Source organism: Leucoraja erinacea, chromosome 9 (genome assembly GCF_028641065.1).
Source record: "Leucoraja erinacea ecotype New England chromosome 9, Leri_hhj_1, whole genome shotgun sequence".
NCBI classification, from domain to species: Eukaryota; Metazoa; Chordata; class Chondrichthyes; order Rajiformes; family Rajidae; genus Leucoraja; species Leucoraja erinaceus.
Window position 1 is genome coordinate 64,822,822 of NC_073385.1, and position 18,267 is coordinate 64,841,088.

General features: G+C 45.8%; 1 protein-coding gene across 1 annotated transcript; it reads left to right on the forward strand.

The window, feature by feature from the left end:
* Window positions 1–4,554: 4,554 nt before the first annotated feature.
* Window positions 4,555–18,176, forward strand: ndufaf1 (NADH:ubiquinone oxidoreductase complex assembly factor 1). Its single transcript, XM_055641053.1, has 4 exons — window positions 4,555–5,043; window positions 6,416–6,601; window positions 11,507–11,581; window positions 15,254–18,176. The coding sequence occupies exons 1-4, from the start codon at window positions 4,570–4,572 to the stop codon at window positions 15,392–15,394; spliced, it is 876 nt and encodes a 291-aa protein (XP_055497028.1). The 5' UTR covers window positions 4,555–4,569; the 3' UTR covers window positions 15,395–18,176.
* The last annotated feature ends 91 nt before the right edge of the window (window positions 18,177–18,267 follow it).

An 18,267-nucleotide genomic window follows, 5' to 3' on the forward strand; every position in this document is an offset into this window, starting at 1 on the left:
CCTTTGCCAGCTTCAGCTTTTGGCCTCAAGGGGCGCTGGCATTTATATTACATATACATCACACCCTGGCTCTGGACTCCCCCAACATCGGGAAAATTTTTCCTGCATTTAGCCTGTCTAATCCCTTAAGAATGTTATATGTTTCTATAAGATCCTTCTAACTTCCAGTGAATACAACCCCAGTCAATCCATTCTTTTATCATATGCCAGTCCTGCCATCCCGGGAATTAACCTGGTGAACCTACGCTGCACTCCCTTAATAGCAAGAATGTCCTTCCTCAAATTAGGAGACCAAAACTGCACACCATACTCGGGTAGGTTCAGGCGGACTGAGCGGTGTTCAGCGAAACGATCACCGAGCCTGCGCTTGGTCTCACCGATGTACAGAAGTTGACACCCAGAACAGCGGATACAGTAGATGAGGTTGAATGAGGTGCAAGTGAACCTCTGTCTCACCTGGAAAGACTGTCGGTGTCCTTGGATGGAGTCGAGGGGGGAGGTAAAGGGACAGGTGTTGCATCTCCTGCGGTTGAAGGGGAAAGTATTTGGGGAGGGAGTGGTTTGGGTGGGCATGGACGAGTTGACCAGGGAGTTGCGGAGGCAACGGTCTCTGCGGAAAGCAGAAAGGGGTGGAGATGGGAAGATGTGGCCAGTAATGGGATGTGCTGGAGGTGGCAAAAATGTTGGAGGATTATGTGCTGTATGCGACGGCTGATGGGGTGGAAGGCGAGGACAAGGGGGTCTCTGTCCTTGTTATGAATGGGGAGAGGGAGAGCAAGAGCGGAGCTGCATGACATCGAGGAGACCGTAGTGCAAGCCTCATCTATAACGGTGAGATCTAGAAACGGTAGGGAGGTGTTGAGTTGTATTTCACGTTGCCTATGTAGTGAAGACATTATTGTTAGAAACAGCAGGAAAGGTTGTGAAAGTTCAAGGTTGTGAAAGACGGGATCCGGAGGTCCTTGAATATCTATATAATTAAAAGTTTCATCTTGACCACTTCCTGGCTGCGTGGTATATTGATTTTAGAAAAAAAAGCTACCATATATCGCTATGATTTTTGGCCATCTTACTCACAGTCCTCCTGCGCTGAGCAGGCCCCGAGGATTTTTCACATTGATGAAAAATAAAAAGGTTATGAGTGTTTAAAAAAACCTTGAGATCCTCTCACCTGTCAATCACAGCGATGAAGGTAATGCCCCTTCCAGGGCGGGGGCAAGACTATAAGACCCCAGATGCCTGGACGTGACTCAGTCACTCTGCAAAAGTGCGAGGGAGATGCCACAACTATCATTCTAAGCTGTGAATCAACTGAACTGTGAGTCTGCAATGTACTTGCAATAAATGATTTCTTAGCCCTTAATGACAATGTAATGAGTTGTTTGGCCTGCTGCCCTATCTATGCTTGAAACTGGTCCGACTGTGTTTGGAAGGAATAAATGCTTTATTAGGTCCGACTGTTTGGTTCAAAAGTCCCGCTCATTTCGTGACTTCCGCTTAGTGGACAGATCGTGCTGATTGCGTAATTTCCAGTGAGTGCAGAGGTCACGCTGATTACGTAATTTCCGGTAAGTGCAAAGGTCACGCTGATTGGGGCTTCCGCAGTCAGCGGCACTTCCGCAAAGTGGAGAGGCCGCGTTCAGCCATGTGAGTATTCAAGAAAGTTTACTGTCATATATATGGTGTGTGAGTCAGTGTGTGGGTGTGTGAGTCAGTGTGTGTGTTTGTGAGTGTGTGAGTGTGTGTGTGTTTGTGAATGTATGTGTGTGTGTGTGTGTTTGTGAATGTATGTGTATGTATGTGTGTGAGTTTTTTAATGTGTGTGTGTGTGCGCGAGTGTGTGTGTTTGTGAGTGTATGTGTTTGTGTATGTGTGGGAGTGTGTGTTTGTGCGAGTGTGTGTGAATGTGTGTGTGTGTGTTTGCGAGCGTGCATGCGTGTGTGTGTGCGTGTGTGTGCCCACAATGTCCATACCAACCCTCTGGAAACCACTCCCTTCAGCCCACAACACCCATGCTAGCGCTCCAGAAAGCCCCCATCCCCCACTGCCCAGCAATATTGGAATTGGTGGAGAGGTGGAAAATTGGGTTGGGGGATCAGCCCTCCTGTGTGAAACTGGGACCCAACGGGTCCCACTTAGCCTATCTAGTCTGAGCTAAATACAAACTGCTGGAGAAACATTGTAGACACAAAAAGCTGGAGTAACTCAGTGGGATCTCCACAAGATCTCAACCCTAAACGTCACTCATGCCTTATCTCCAGCATCTCTGGCGATAAGGAATGGGTGACGTTTTGGGTCGAGATCTTGTGCTAGGCAACAATGGGGGAGGGAAATTGTAGATAGGCACAAAATGCTGGAGTAACCCAGCGGGACAGGTAGCATCTCTGGAGAATACAAATGGGCGACCCTTCTTCAGACCTCAGTCAATTCCCCTGCAGAGATGTTGCCAGACCCACCAACCTCTTCCATCAGTTTGTTTTTTTTGCACCAGATTCAAACATCTGTAGCTGCTCGTGTGTGCCTTGAGTATCATAAGTGTGAGGCTGGGGTCGGTTGTGAAACACATCTATGGGAGGTGTTGTCTCTGGCCTGTTCACCTTGAGAACTACCTGCCCCTATGTGCGAACTGCAGATGCTGGTTTACACTGAAGATAGACACAACATGCTGGAGTAAGTCAGCGGGACAGGCAGCATCTCTGGAGAGAAGGAATGTGTGACCTATTGAAGGGTCTCGACCCCAAACGTCACCCATTCCGTCTCTCCAGAGATGCTGCCTGTCGCGCTGAGTTATTCCAGCATTGTGTGTGCCTTTGGTGTAAACCAGCATCTGCAGTTCCTACCTGCACAAAGATAATTTGGATGCACTTTGTTGGGGTGGGAGATTGCAACCTTCACGTGGTCCACCCTGTTTCGACAAATGCAATCTACCAGGCGCGCACAATCAAATAAGATCAAATAGAACAAGTTGTCCGACAACTTTAGGCTGTGCATGCTATACGCAAGAAGAAGAAGACCTCCCTACCATCGAGGGGATCTATCGCAGTCGCTGCCTCAAAAAGGCTGGCAGCATCATCAAGGACCCACACTATCCTGGCCACACACTCATCTCCCTGCTGCCTTCAGGTAAAAGGTACAGGAGCCTGAAATCTGCAATGTCCAGGTTCAGGGAATAGCTACTTCCCCACAGCCATCAGGCTATTAAATAGGTATGTTACAGAACTTGCCTTCAGCGGCGCTGCAGTTCTGTCACAGACCGTGTGCGCGACTTTGGCGCCTTTGAGAGGGGGGCGGGTTTAAAATGCCGTTTTCTCCAGCCTGTTCAAATCGATCTTTGTCAGGCTGTTTAGTTGCTGAAGAAAAACCGCTCCGACTGCTGTTTTATTAAGTATATTAAAATTAGCGCTGGATAATTTAATAGCAGGATTAAAATTAAAATCGGCTTCGAAAGCCGTCAACGCCGACAACGGGACGGATCACATGTAGGGGACAAAGGAAGGTACACAGTTTATTTTTACATAAAAACGTGCTTTTTAGGATGCCTTTAATCAAAATTTCACGTTGTGAAAATGTGATTATGTAAATATACGAACCAGCAGTATTTTTCCTGCTGATATGGGGTTCAAATTCACTGCAACCGCAACTTTCCAAACCAGCGCGTTCCACAAAATCCCACTCGCAAGATGATTTAAATGGCCATTAATTTACGGGAATTAAACACTAAATTCCTTCCATTTGGCCTATAAATTCATGACAATGAGATTTAAAAATCATGTTATATTGTGAATTCTTGTGTGAATGTTATTTGGGCACGGGCTATTTAAAAATGTTAACCTTTTCTTAAGAAATTGATAGATGTTTAGATCTAGTAATTGAAATTTGTAATTAGCTACAATTAGGTAACTAACTAATTAGATGCTTCAATTTCAGGTAATCCAAGTAAGATTATTTCATATTTGTTTCAGAATGCTTCAATCTATAATAACTGAAAATGTCATTCAGTTCTCTTAATTTTTAAGAAAGATGGGCTTTTGACTGTCCTCGATCACAGCTTTTGTGTTAAGTCAATGGAAAACAATAGGGAACAAGATGCCAATTTCCGAGTATGAAAATATACTTAACTTTTTTAATACTGAAGATATGAAAGTGAATTAGGTGTCAAATTAAACGTCTTTTTATGCTTTATCTGATGGGATAAATTGCAGACTTGATTTTTAAAAAGTCAAAATGTTGTAACATTGCTCTATTAAACTCAACTGAAATCTCTGAACATTAATAGACCATTATCTGTTTATTTGCACGTTATCTGCTTATTTTTTTTATGTGTGTATATACTTATACAAATGGTATATGGACTCGCTGATCTGTTCTGTATTTATGCCTACAGTATATTGTGTTGTGCTGAAGCAAAGCAAGAATTTCATTGCTACTATCTGGGACACATGACAATAAAGTATCTTTAATCTTGATGCACTTTGTGCAAAACATCTAATTGGAGCAGATGCAGCGTGTTGTGTCATTCGCCTGTTGACCGCCTCCTCTGTGGGAGGGAGGCTGTGCTTCTTGCTGCAGATGGCGGTGTGGCTGCGGGTTGGAGCCGGGGCTGGGGCGCTGCGGGCGGGGAGCTGGAGCCGCTGCTACCGGGGTCCCGGGGCTGGGGCTGGGGCTGAGGCTGGAGCTGAGGCTGCAGCAGCATCGGGGGTGCCGGCAGAGCAGCGGAGGCGCTGGGACTTGCGGGCCGGCGTGGAGTCGGTGCAGCGGCACTGGCAGCTGCTGCGGGCCGAGGTGGCGGCGCGGATCCGCGGCCCCGGCGAGCAGGAACTACGGGCCGAGAGCCGCGTCCTCTGGCACTTCCAGGGGGCACCCAGTCTGCAGGGATGGGCCGTGTCCAGCGACCGCGACATCGGCGGCCGCAGCAGCGCCCGGCTCGGGGTGGCCGACAACGGCAGCTCGGCGCTACTGAGCGGCCGCCTGAACACAGAGCCGCCCCGGGACGGGCTGACTCGCTACAGCGGCTACTGCACCTTGCGCTCCTCGCCGCCCCAGGTCAGTCAGTCAGTCACAACGCAACTCCCTGCCCACCAAAGATTATACCCTCCCCTTTCTCCCCCCTCATAGTATTCCATCACCCCTCTCTCCACAGATTCAGATTCCCATTCTCACCCCCTTTAATTGTCCTTGTACTACAGAGACAACCCTCACCCCCTCACCCCCTTCCCACTCCCCCACCCTCTTCCCAAACCACCCCCACTCCCTTCCCACTCCCCACCCTCTTCCCCATTCCCACCCTCTTCCCCGTTCCCACCCTCAGCCCCTTCCCACTCCACCCCACCCCCTTCCCACACCCTCTCACCCCCGTCCTATTCCTGCTCACCCCATTCCCACCCTCCCCACCCCTTTCCTATTCCCCCTCACCCCATTCCCACCCTCTGCCCACTCCCCCCCCCCACCCCTTTCCCATACTCACCCACTTCCACTCCCCCTACCCCCTTCCCACTCCCGCATTCCCCCCCCCCCCCCCCCTCTTCCCCCATCCCCTTCCACACACCCCCCTCATCCTCCTGCACACCAAGGAATAAAGTTGTTGCCTGCTCAACCTCTCCCTTTAGCTCACGCAGTTGAGTCCTGGTAACATTCTCTTAAATCTCTCTGCACACTTTCCAGCTGGACAACTTCTTTCTTATAACATGGTGACCAAATCAAACACAATACTCTAAATGTGGCTTCATCAATGTCTTATACAACTGTAACATGACCTCTCAACTTCTCTACTCAATACTTTAACTGATGAAGGCCAATGTGCCAAAAGCCTTTTTACCTGTGATCCCACATTCAAGGAACTAGGTATCTACATTTGATCTACAACACTCCCCAGAGCCCAGGCATTCACTGTGTTGGTCCTACCCTTGTTCGACTGCCTAAAATGTAACACCTCGCACTTCTCTCTATTCAATTCCATCTAACTCGGCCGACCTGCCCAACCGATGAAGATCCCTCTGTAATTTTTCACAACCATCTTCACTGTCAAATGGAATAGGAATTAGGCCATTCAGCCCATCAAGTTTGCCATTCAATCATGGCTGATCTATCTCTCCCTCCTAACCCCATTCTCCTGCTTTCTCTCCGTAACCTCCGTACTAATCAATAATCTATCTATCTGCCTTAAAAATATCCACTGACTTCTGTGGCAAAGAATTCCACAGATTCACCACCCTCTGACTAAAGGAATTCCTCATCTCCTTCCTAAAAGAACGTCCTGTAATTCTGACTATCTACAATATCACCCACTTTGGTGTTGATCCTACTATTTCCTTCCCCCCCCCCCCCCCCATCCCCCTCTCCCCTTCCAGCTCCTTACCATCCCCTCACTTTTATCCAACAGCTTCTGTTGATTGCTGTTGCACTGTCTCTGTTGCAGGGGCCCTTTGACTTGAAGAGGTTCTACGACTTGTCGAACTTTAACACACTGTACCTCCGCATCCGCGGCGATGGACGGCCCTGGATGGTGAACATCAGCAGCGGCATGTACTTCACCCACCACAAGAAGGACCTCTACAACTATTTCATGTTCACCAGGGGAGGTCCCTACTGGCAGGATGTGAAGGTGAGCTGTCTTCTCAGGAATTCTCACCAGAAGACCCTAGTGTTAGTCAGGGTACAGGAACCCTAGTGGAAATGCATCCATGTGGCAGGTATAATGTTACCAGGAATGCCACAGGGTTAGAAGTCTAAAGTCCAAATGGCCTAATTCTGCTTTTTTGTCTTGTGGAATTTAGGATTTGGGAGTGTGATAACACTGTGAGTGTGATAACACTCCCAAATCCTAAGTTCCAGACAAAGAAGCAGAATTAGGCCATTTGGCCCATTGAGTCCGCTCCATGGCTGACCTATTTCTCTCTCAACCCCATTCCCTTGCCATCTCCCTGTGATCTTCAATGCCCTGACTAATCAAACACCTATCAGTCTCCGTTTTGTTTTAAAATACCCAATGACTTGGCCTCCACTGTCATCTGTGACAATGAATTTACAGATTCATCACCCTCGTCTACATTCTAAAGGAACGTCCTTTAATTCTGAGGCTGTGCCCTCTGGCCCTAGACTCTCCCACATTCACTCTATCCAGCCCTTTCATTATTCGCTAAGTTTCAATGAGTTTTGCCTCAAATCTTCTAAACTCCGGTAAGTACAAACCCAGAGTCTTCGAACGCTCCTCATACCTTGAGTATAGAAGCTGGGATGTAATGTTAAAATTGTACAAGGCATTGGTGAGACCAAATCTGGAGTATGGTGTACAATTTTGGTCGCCCAATTATAGGAAGGATGTCAACAAAATAGAGAGAGTACAGAGGAGATTTACTAGAATGTTGCCTGGGTTTCAACAACTAAGTTACAGAGATAGGTTGAATAAGTTAGGTCTTTACTCTCTGGAGCGCAGAAGGTTAAGGGGGGACTTGATAGAGGTCTTTAAAATGATGAGAGGGATAGACAGAGTTGATGTGGACAAGCTTTTCCCTTTGATAATAGGGAAGATTCAAACAAGAGGACATGACTTCAGAATTAAGGGACAGAAGTTTAGGGGTAATATGAGGGGGAACTTCTTTACTCGGAGAGTGGTAGCGGTGTGGAATGAGCTTCCAGTGGAAGTGGTGGAGGCAGGTTCATTGGTATCATTTAAAAATAAATTGGATAGACATATGGATGAGAAGGGAATGGAGGGTTATGGTATGAGTGCAGGCAGGTGGGACAAAGGGAAAAAAAGTTGTTCGGCACGGACTTGTAGGGCCGAGATGGCCTGCTTCCGTGCTGTAATTGTTATATGGTTATACCCAATCATCCCTGGGATCACTCTCGTAAACATCTTCAATACCATGGGCTCCTATCTTGCTTAACATCCACTGACTCTCCCTTGTCTATCCTGCTGGTTAATTCCTCCAAGAATTCAAACAGATTCGCCAGGCAAAAATCTCCCCTTAACAAAACTATGCCAACGTTGCTCTATTTCATTATGTGCTGTGCAGATCTATTCCAGATCAGTGCAGTCTTCTTTGGGTAGGGAAGAAGTTCTTGTCTTTTCCTTGTCATGTTGAATCCATGACCTATGATTGTTTGCAGGAAGGTGCCCCTCCCAGCGATCTCAAATCTTCCTCCCTGAATCTTCAACCTAGCTTCTCCAATGTCTCCATATATTCACCCCCGACCCACACCAAGAAATCATCTTCATGGAACTTTGGTGGCAAAAGCAAGGGGGCAGATTATTATCTCAATTGGGTTAGGTTAGGTAAATGGGGGAGGTACAGCGAGACCTGGGTGTCCTTGTACACCGGTCACTGAAAGTTGGCGAACAGGTACAGCAGGCAGTGAAGAAAGCTCATGGAATGTTGGCCTTCATAACAAGAGGATTTCAGTATAGGAGTAGAGAGGTTCTTCTGCAGTTGTATAGGGCTCTGGTAAGACCACATCTGGAGTATTGCGTACAGTTTTGGTCTCCTAATTTGAGGAAAGACATCCTTGTGTTTGAGGCAGTGCAGCGTAGGTTCACGAGATTGATCCCTGGGATGGTGGGACTGTCATATGAGGAAAGATTGAAAAGACTAGGCTTGTATTCACTGGAGTTTAGAAGGATGAGGGGGATCTTATAGAAACATATAAAATTATAAAAGGACTGGACAAGCTAGATGCAGGAAAAATGTTCCCAATGTTGGGTGAGTCCAGAACCAGGGGCCACAGTCTTAGAATAAAGGGGAGGCCATTTAAGACTGAGGTGAGAAAAAACGTTTTCACCCAGAGAGTTGTGAATTTGTGGAATTCCCTGCCACAGAGGGCAGTGGAGGCCAAGTCACTGGATGAATTTAAGAGAGAGTTAGATAGAGCTCTAGGGGCTAGTGGAATCAAGGGATATGGTGAGAAGGCAGGCACGGGTTATTGATTGGGGACGAGCAGCCATGATCACAATGAATGGCGGTGTTGGCTCGAAGGGCCGAATGGCCTCCTCCTGCACCTATTTTCTATATTTCTAACATCTGCACCAACTCGGCGTGAACAAATTGGTCAAGTGCACTGAAAATAATGCCCTTGAGATTAACATAAAGAAAAGTAAGGTGAAAGTAAGTCCAAAGGGTTTCTACAGCTATTTCAGTGACCGGTGTACAAGGACACCCAGGTCTCGCTGTATCTCCCCCTTACCTAGCCTAACCCAATTGAGATAATAATCTGCCCCCTTGCTTTTGCCACCAAAGTTCCATGAGGATGATTTCTTGGTGTGGGTCGGAAGGGAGCACGGGGGTGAATATAGTTTGGCAAGTAAGGCGAAAGTAAATCCAAAGGGTTTCTACAGCTATATTAATAGCAAAAGGATAACGAGGGATAAAATTGGTCCATTGGAGAGACAGAGTGGACAGCTATCTGCAGAGCCAAAAGAGATGGGGGAGATATTGAACACATTTTTTTCTTCGGTATTCACCAAGGATATTGAATTATGTGAGGTAAGGGAAACTAGTAGAGTAGCTATGGATACTATGAGGTTCAAAGTAAAAGAAGTACTGACACTTTTGAAAAATATAAAAGTGGATAAGTCTCCAGGTCCTGACAGGATATTCCCTAGGACATTGAGGGAAGTTAGTGTAGAAATAGCCGGGGCTATGACAGAAATATTTCAAATGTCATTAGAAACGGGAATAGTCCCCGAGGATTGGCGTACTGCGCATGTTGTTCCATTGTTTAAAAAGGGTTCTAAGAGTAAACCTAGCAATTATAGACCTGTTAGTTTGACTTCAGTGGTGGGCAAATTAATGGAAAAGATACTTAGAGATAATATATATAAGCATCTAGATAAACAGGGTATGATTAGGAACAGTCAACATGGATTTGTGCCTGGAAGATCATGTTTGACTAATCTTCTTGAATTTTTTGAAGAGGTTACTAGGGAAATTGACGAGGGTAAAGCAGTGGATGTTGTCTATATGGACTTTAGTAAGGCCTTTGACAAGGTTCCTCATGGAAGGTTGGTTAAGAAGGTTCAACTGTTGGGTATAAATGCAGGAATAGCAAGATGGATTCAACAGTGGCTGAATGGGAGAAGCCAGAGGGTAATGGTGGATGGCTGTTTATCGGGTTGGAGGCAGGTGACTAGTGGGGTGCCTCAGGGATCTGTGTTGGGTCCTTTGTTGTTTGTCATGTACATCAATGATCTGGATGAAGGTGTGGTAAATTGGATTAGTAAGTATGCAGATGATACCAAGATAGGGGGTGTTGTGGATAATGAAGAGGATTTCCAAAGTCTACAGAGTGATTTAGACCATTTGGAAAAATGGGCTGAAAGATGGCAGATGGAGTTTAATGCTGATAAATGTGAGGTGCTACACCTTGGCAGGACAAATCAAAATAGGACGTACATGGTAAATGGTAGGGAATTGAAGAATACAGTTGAACAGAGGGATCTGGGTATAACCGTGCATAGTTCCTTGAAGGTGGAATCTCATATAGATAGGGTGGTAAAGAAAGCTTTTGGTATGCTAGCCTTTATAAATCAGAGCATTGAGTATAGAAGCTGGGATGTAATGTTAAAATTGTACAAGGCATTGGTGAGACCAAATCTGGAGTATGGTGTACAATTTTGGTCGCCCAATTATAGGAAGGATGTCAACAAAATAGAGAGAGTACAGAGGAGATTTACTAGAATGTTGCCTGGGTTTCAACAACTAAGTTACAGAGATAGGTTGAATAAGTTAGGTCTTTATTCTCTGGAGCGCAGAAGGTTAAGGGGGGACCTGATAGAGGTCTTTAAAATGATGAGAGGGATAGACAGAGTTGATATGGACAAGCTTTTCCCTTTGAGAATAGGGAAGATTCAAACAAGAGGACATGACTTCAGAATTAAGGGACAGAAGTTTAGGGGTAATATGAGGGGGAACTTCTTTACTCAGAGCGGTAGCGGTGTGGAATGAGCTTCCAGTGGAAGTGGTGGAGGCAGGTTCATTGGTATCATTTAAAAATAAATTGGATAGGCATATGGATGAGAAGGGAATGGAGGGTTATGGTACGAGTGCAGGCAGGTGGGACTAAGGGGAAAAAAAAATTTGTTTGGCACGGACTTGTAGGGCCGAGATGGCCTGTTTCCGTGCTGTAATTGGTTATATGGTTAAAACAGATGAAATTGTATTAGGCTCACCATCTGACTCTCATAAAGTTTCACTTGTCACCAATAACAAAAAATCAAGCAGGTGTCTTCACTTAAGTACTTGGGGGTAACGGTAGACTTATCAGTTATCATGAATAACCACATTGATAAGATTTGCAATTAGACAAAACAAAGAATCTGGTTCCCCCACCGACTAAGATCATTCGGAGCAAGTAAACAAATCTTTTTATTATTTTTTACTGCCGTGATAATGAGTGTTTTGCAAAATTGTAACACTACTTGTTACAAGAGTCTGTCTGCTAAATCAAAACTGCTCCAACAGTCTCTTGCTCCAAATAAAATCCTTAAAGTCTCCTGTTTGCTGTTTTTCAGATTCCGTTCTCCAAGTTCTTTTTGTCCAGTCAAGGACGTGTCCAAGACAACCAGCATCCATTATGGCTGGATAAGGTAGGAAATCAACGTTCACTAGTCAGAATGTTTTCATCAGTTAATAGAAGATTTATAGCGCAGGAGAGCCCATTCAGACCAGTGCATCCGTTATCAATTCCCCAGCCTAATTCCATCACTGGGTTTGTAGCCCCACAGGTCAGGGTTCCCAATGTAATGTTCGAGTGAGATGGGAGTTCCTGTTTCCACCAACACCTCTAGCACAAGGAAATAACAGCAGGTGTTGGCACCATTCTGTACCAGCTCACCGAAGCCCTCAATTCTTCACTCTCAAGAAATGATCGATCACTACATTAAATACTTCTGAGGATCCAACTTCCACGACTGGTGTCGAGAATTTCAGAACCTTGCCACTTTCTGCAAGAAAAAACTTCCATGCCCTCGTTCCAGATGATCGCAGCAGTGAAAACATCGCACCATAAGGTCATGTGATAGGAGTAGAATTAGGCCATTCGGCCCATCAAGTCTACTCCGCCATTCAATAATGGCTGATCTATCTCTCCCTCTGAACTCCATTCTCCAGGCTTCTCCCCATAACCCCTGACACCTGTACTAATCAAGAATCTAACTATCTCTGCTTTAAAAATATCCACTGATGGCCACAGTTTCTGTGGCAATGAGTTCCACAGATTCACCACCATCTGACTAAAGAAATTCCTCCTCATCGCCTTCCTAAAAGAACGTAATTTAATTCTGAGGCTATGACCTCTAGTCCTAGACTCTCCCACCAATGCAAATATCCTCTCCACATTCACTCTATCCAAGCCTTTCATTATTCTGCATGTTTCAATGAGGTCCCCTCTCTTTCTTCTAAACTCCAGGCCCAGTGCCGAAAATCGCTCATCATATGTTAACCTACTCATTCCTGGGATCAATCTTGTGAACCTCCTCGGGACCCTCTCCAGAGCCAGCACATCCTTCCTCAGATATGGTGCCCAAAATTGTTCACAATATTCCAAATGCGGCCTGACCAACGCCTTATAGAGCCTCAGCATTACATCGTTGTTTTTGTATACAAGCCCTCTTGAAATACATGCTAGCATTGAGTTTGCTTTCTTTACTACCGATTCAACTTGCAGATTAACTTTTTGGGAATGGTGCACCAGCACTCCCAAGTCTCTTTGCACATCAGATTTCTTGTGTCTACGACTTTATTCCTGCTACCAAAATGTATGACTCCACACTTTGCTACACCATATTCCATCTGCCACTTCTCTGCCCACTCTCCCAACCTGTCCAAGTCCTTCTGCAGAGTCCCTGCTTTCTCCACAATACCTGCCCTTCCACCTATTTTCGTATCATCCGTAAATCTGGTCACAAAGCCTTCAAACCCCTCATCCAAATCATGAATATACAACGTGACAAGTAGCGGCCCCAACACCGACCCCTGCGGAACTCCGCTAGTCACTGGCAGCCAACCAGAGAAAGCCCCCTTTATTGCCACTCTGCCTTCTGCCATCCAGCCAACTAGCTATCCATGTTTGTATCTGCCCTTTGATACCGTGGGCTCTCATCTTCCTTAGTAGCCTCATGTGGCATCTTATCAAAGGCTTTCTGAAAATCTAAGTAAACAACATCTACTGACCCTCCTTTGTCTGTCCTGCTATTTACTTCTTCAAAGAATTCCAGCAAATTTGTCAAGCAAGACCTCCCCTTCACAAAGCCATGTTGACCGGCATATTTTGTTGTGAACTTCTAAGTACTCTAACTTCATCCTTTATAATGGACTTACCAACCACTGAAGTCAGATTAACCGGCGTATAGTTCCCACTATTCTGTGTAATGATATACAACATCACTTAGATGAATGATTAATAACTTTGTGAATGGTGTAAAAATTGCTGGTGTTATGGACAGAGAGGAAAGTTGACAGTATTTGAAGAGGTAGCCAAGAAGGTAAACGAGGGCAAGGCCAGCGACAGTCTATATAGACTGCAGTAAGATCTTTGATAAGGTTCCACATGATCTGCTGCTCTGGAAGGTGGGATTGCATGGGATCTATGGAGTAGTGGCTGATTGGATACAGAATTGGCTTCACAATCAGAAGCAGAGGGTGGTGGTGGTAGTAGGTCGATTTTGTGGGGGACTGGAAGCCTCTGATTAGTCTCAGCAGATCCGTTCCCGTTGCCTCTTCCGCAGCTGAGGCTCAGAAAATCAGACCCTGCCGGAACTGGCAGTCCCATTTCTAGAGGCGACTTCTGAGGCCAACATTACAGGCCAATATCTCGGCTCCTCGACTGCCAAGGATTGTTTTGGTTCTTCTCGGAGGCCGTGTCCTGTTGGTCCGGCAAAATGGATAATCCAGAAAGACTCTAGAATTGAGGATGCCAGAAAATTGGTGGTGGACCTGTAACAAGCTGAGATGTGAAAAACTGCAGCATGATCGTGATCGATTGGCCAGGAGCGTTGAGGAAGGGTTGATGGAATTTAATACAGAGAAATGTGAGGTGTTGCAATTTGTGAAGCCTAACATGGGCAGGACCTGCACAGTAAATGGTAGTGCTCTGGGGAGTATTGTGGAACAGAGGGATCTAGGAGTGCAGGTACATGGTTCCTTGAAGATGGAGTCGCAAGTAGGGTGGTCAAAAAGGCATTTGGCACATTGGCCTTCAGCAGTCAGAGTGTTGAGTATAGAAGTTGGGAGGTCATGCTGCAGTTGTACAAGACATTGGTGAGGATTTCGAGTATTGTGTTCAGTTCTGGGTACCATGTTATAGGAAAGATGTCAAGCTGGAAATGGTATAGAGAAGATTTACAAGGATGTTGCCAGGCCGAGAGGGTCTGAATTATAGAAAGAGGTTGAGTAGGCTGGGACTTTATTCCTTGGAGCACAGGATGAGGGGTGATCTTATTGAGGTGTGTAAAATCATGAGAAGAATAGATCAGGTAGACGCACAGTCTTTTCCCCAGTGTAGGCAAACCGAGGACCAGAGGCCAGGTGTATGGTGCAGGGGAAAGATTTAATAGGAATTAGATGGGTAACTTTTTCTCACAAAGGGTAGTGGGTGCATGGAACAAGCCCATTCCTTCCTCCAGAGATGCAGCCTGACCCGCTGAGTTACTCCAGCATTTTGTGTTTAAGCTGTAGAGGAGGTAGTTGAGGCAGGGACTATCCCAACATTTAAGAAACAGTTAGACAGGTACATGGGTAGGACAGGTTTGGAGGGAGATGGATCAAACGCAGGCAGGTGGGACTGGTGTAGTTGGGACATGTTAGTCGGTGTGGGCAAGTTGGGCTGAAGGCTCTACGTAGAGCAAGAATGTGTTTGGGGTGACCATTATGTCTTGTTTCCAGCACATGAGCATCTGGAACAGCTACCTCTGCTGATGCAGCAATTTATAATTTTACATTTGTTAAACTTTCCCAACATTGCCCCTCTGATAGTTTACAATGTCAATAGCCATTATTTGAGTCTCTTACATTGATGGCACCTGCAGAGCATTGTCATTGCATGGAGAAGGCTGTCTGGAAAAGCATCTTTCTGTACTTTGTTAGTATAAGGGGTGAGAACTGTAGACTGACTGCTTGGTTATAACGTAACACTAATTGTTGGCACAAAACCATGGGCTGATCATATTTGACTATAGAGGTCCCCGAATTGAAATGTTTAGATTAACTAAAGCCATATAGTCTGCTCACCATAGAAAACAGCGACCTTGTTTTAATTACAGGTGAGCACCATTGGATTCACCCTGGGCGATAAAGTGAATGGACCGTTTCAACTGGAAATTGATTTAATTGCAGTGTGCAATGACCGAGCTCACACTGAGGAGTTTGCCTACGAGAAATACAAGAGGAACCCTGAGGTGTAAATAGGGTGCATCAACGAAAGTGCAGATGATTAGCAACAATCCTTTCTGGTAAACTGACTTTTTGCCGAGTCTATAAAGCAGTACTCAAATCTGTACCATGTCACCTGGCCTTGAAGGAGCAAAAGGTATTAAGTTAACTTATAATTATAGTATATTTTCTAATCGTTGTCCTACAGAAGAGCCTCATTTAAAATGAACTCAAACTTGATGCTGAAGTGAACTGATTAATGTAGCAATGAGAATTTAACTTAAAATTAGCTGTAGGGATATCAGGGCTCGAAATTCACGGTTGCCCGGGTGCCACTGACCACTCAAAGTGCCTCCGGGCAACCTAAACGGCGAGTCATTTTGCCCGGCTTGGCAACTTGGTTTATACCGTAGATCGAAGTGTGGTTTGACGGAGGGTCGGAGCGAATGACGGGCCCTGGACAGCAGCAGCAGCGGCCCCAGCTACTCCCCCTCCTCCTGCTCCCTGCCCTGCCTGATAACGGCCACTGCTGTCACTCTGCCAAAGCAAACCCTTGGAGGAGGGAGGTGTCGGTCAGAGGCGGAAGGGGCGGGTGGGAGCTGAGGATAGAGAGCGGTGATTGGAGGGAGACGAGCCAAAACACTCTCGGCAGCCCTGCACTGCAGCCAGGACTGATCCCGGTGTCCGGCGCTGAAATCGCTGCCGAACCGCCACTGGACCATCCCCGTCCCCGCCCAAGATGTCGACACAGCAATGTCGGGAGTCAGACTGGAGCGGTGCCCCTAGGCCCACAGCCACCGCAGAGAAGCAGCGCTAAACCCAGCTCACTCTGCCTGTCCCTGTCTGGATTGAGACAGGGCTGTAGGCGAGACGGGCAGAGTTCAGCTACATTTAGCGCTGGATTGAGCTGAATTTACCGTTCACGGGACCTCCGAATCCTCGCGTGAGTGTGCGCGCGCGCGGCAGCCCAGATATTCTGTCCGCCGGTCCACTCTATTTTGATAGCGATTGCCGTGCCTGACAGGGACGGCCAAGACAGCGATGATGTCGGTGCTGTCCGAGGAACGCTGGCCTTCCTTCCCACATCCTTTCTCTCTCTCTCTTGTACGCCCCTCTCCACTCCCCTCATCATGAGACACCTCCTCTCCATCCCGCACTGATCCCCATTCCTGCCTCTATTTAGTCCTCACTGACATCCTGTGCTCCCCTCCTCATCTACCCCCCCCCCCCCCTCACAAACCACTCCTGCTCTGATCTCCCTATCCACCTCACATTGATTATCCTGCCATTCCCCATCAATCTTACACTAGTTCCCTCAATTGATCCTGTACTGACCCCCCCCTTCCCATCCATCCTGCACTGCTCCTCCCCTTTATAGAAACATTGAAAATACACCGCCATTTGATATGATCATGGCTGATCATCCAACTCAGTATCCCATCCCTGCCTTCTCTTCATACCCCCTGATCCCTTTAGCCACAAGGGCCACATCTAACTCCCTCTTAAATATAGCCAATGAACTGACCTCAACTACCTTCTGTGGCAGAGAATTCCACAGATTCACTACTCTCTGTGTAAAAAATGATTTTCTCATCTCGGTCCCAAAAGACTTCCCTCTTATCCTTAAACTGTGACCCCTAGGTCTGGACTTCCCCAACATCGGGAATAATCTTCCTGCATCTAGCCTGTCCAACCCTAGGAATTTTAGGACTGCATCCAGCACTGCTCCCCCCATCCATCCTGCACAGACCCCCACCCCCATTCAACCCACTGTCACCCCCTCACAATTTTACTACCTACTCCAACCACCATGCACTAATTCCCCAGCCTCAATCCATCCAATCCACCGATTGCCTTCTCAAGCCCCCCACCACCACCACCATCTATCCTTCCTGCACTGATTCACACACACACCCACCCTCCCGTGCTGGAAATGTCTTCAGAGCTAACACCGACTATGTTTGTTAACAGAATGCGATCAAATATGTTTTAATTCCCGATGTTATTATTTGTTTTAATTCACAAAGATGGATTAATTAAATTGTGAACACGTGAAACATTAAAACTGCAGTGTTCGATTGTCACTGCTACCGTTGACATGTTATTACAGAATTCATTTTGATGGCGAATCAATGCTCTTAATATGGATTATCAGTACTGTAGTTATTTACTGAACAACATTCACAACTATATGTTGGATTTATCCAGGTTTTACTTCTAGTCAGTCATATACATCACAAATCTGGTCAGGAGTGATTTCAGTTGAAATTGTAAAGTTAATTCTGAAGTGGGAATGATGGAAAAAGCGTTTATCAACAATTTTTTTTTTTTTAAATTGTTGCTTACAAACTGGGTATCTTCATTGCTGTTCACAACACATACATGTAATCTGAATGTCCGGTAATGTGGCGTCTTGACACCTTTAAATATATTACCAAAAGAACATTTGCTGCATTTATGTCCTTTGGCCATCTCTTGTTAGTTAGTGTAATGTTTAACCTGTCAGATGGGTAATGCCTTTAGAAAATTCTTTGCAACCTGTATATTTTGTTGTGGATAAATTATGTGGGAAGCAAGAGTGTTTCTGTAACAATAGCAATAATGACCTATGCTATGGCCATGTCATGATAATTTTCAGTCCTTCACAGAAAACATGCTTGCATCAATCTGTAGTGTGCATGGTTAAGCATATATGCTATCAAGGTCCAGGATTTATTGACACAGGTTGATCATACGATCAATAATCCAACCACATTTTTGTTTGGAAGTGGAAAGATATAATAAAAATTGCATTAATTGCAATGTGTAAAAAGAGTTGAGATAGTGTATTATAATTTAGCTGCATGTCATTGTGGTATATATCATGTCTTGATTGGTGAATTTGTTAGTTTGTGACTTTATTTGA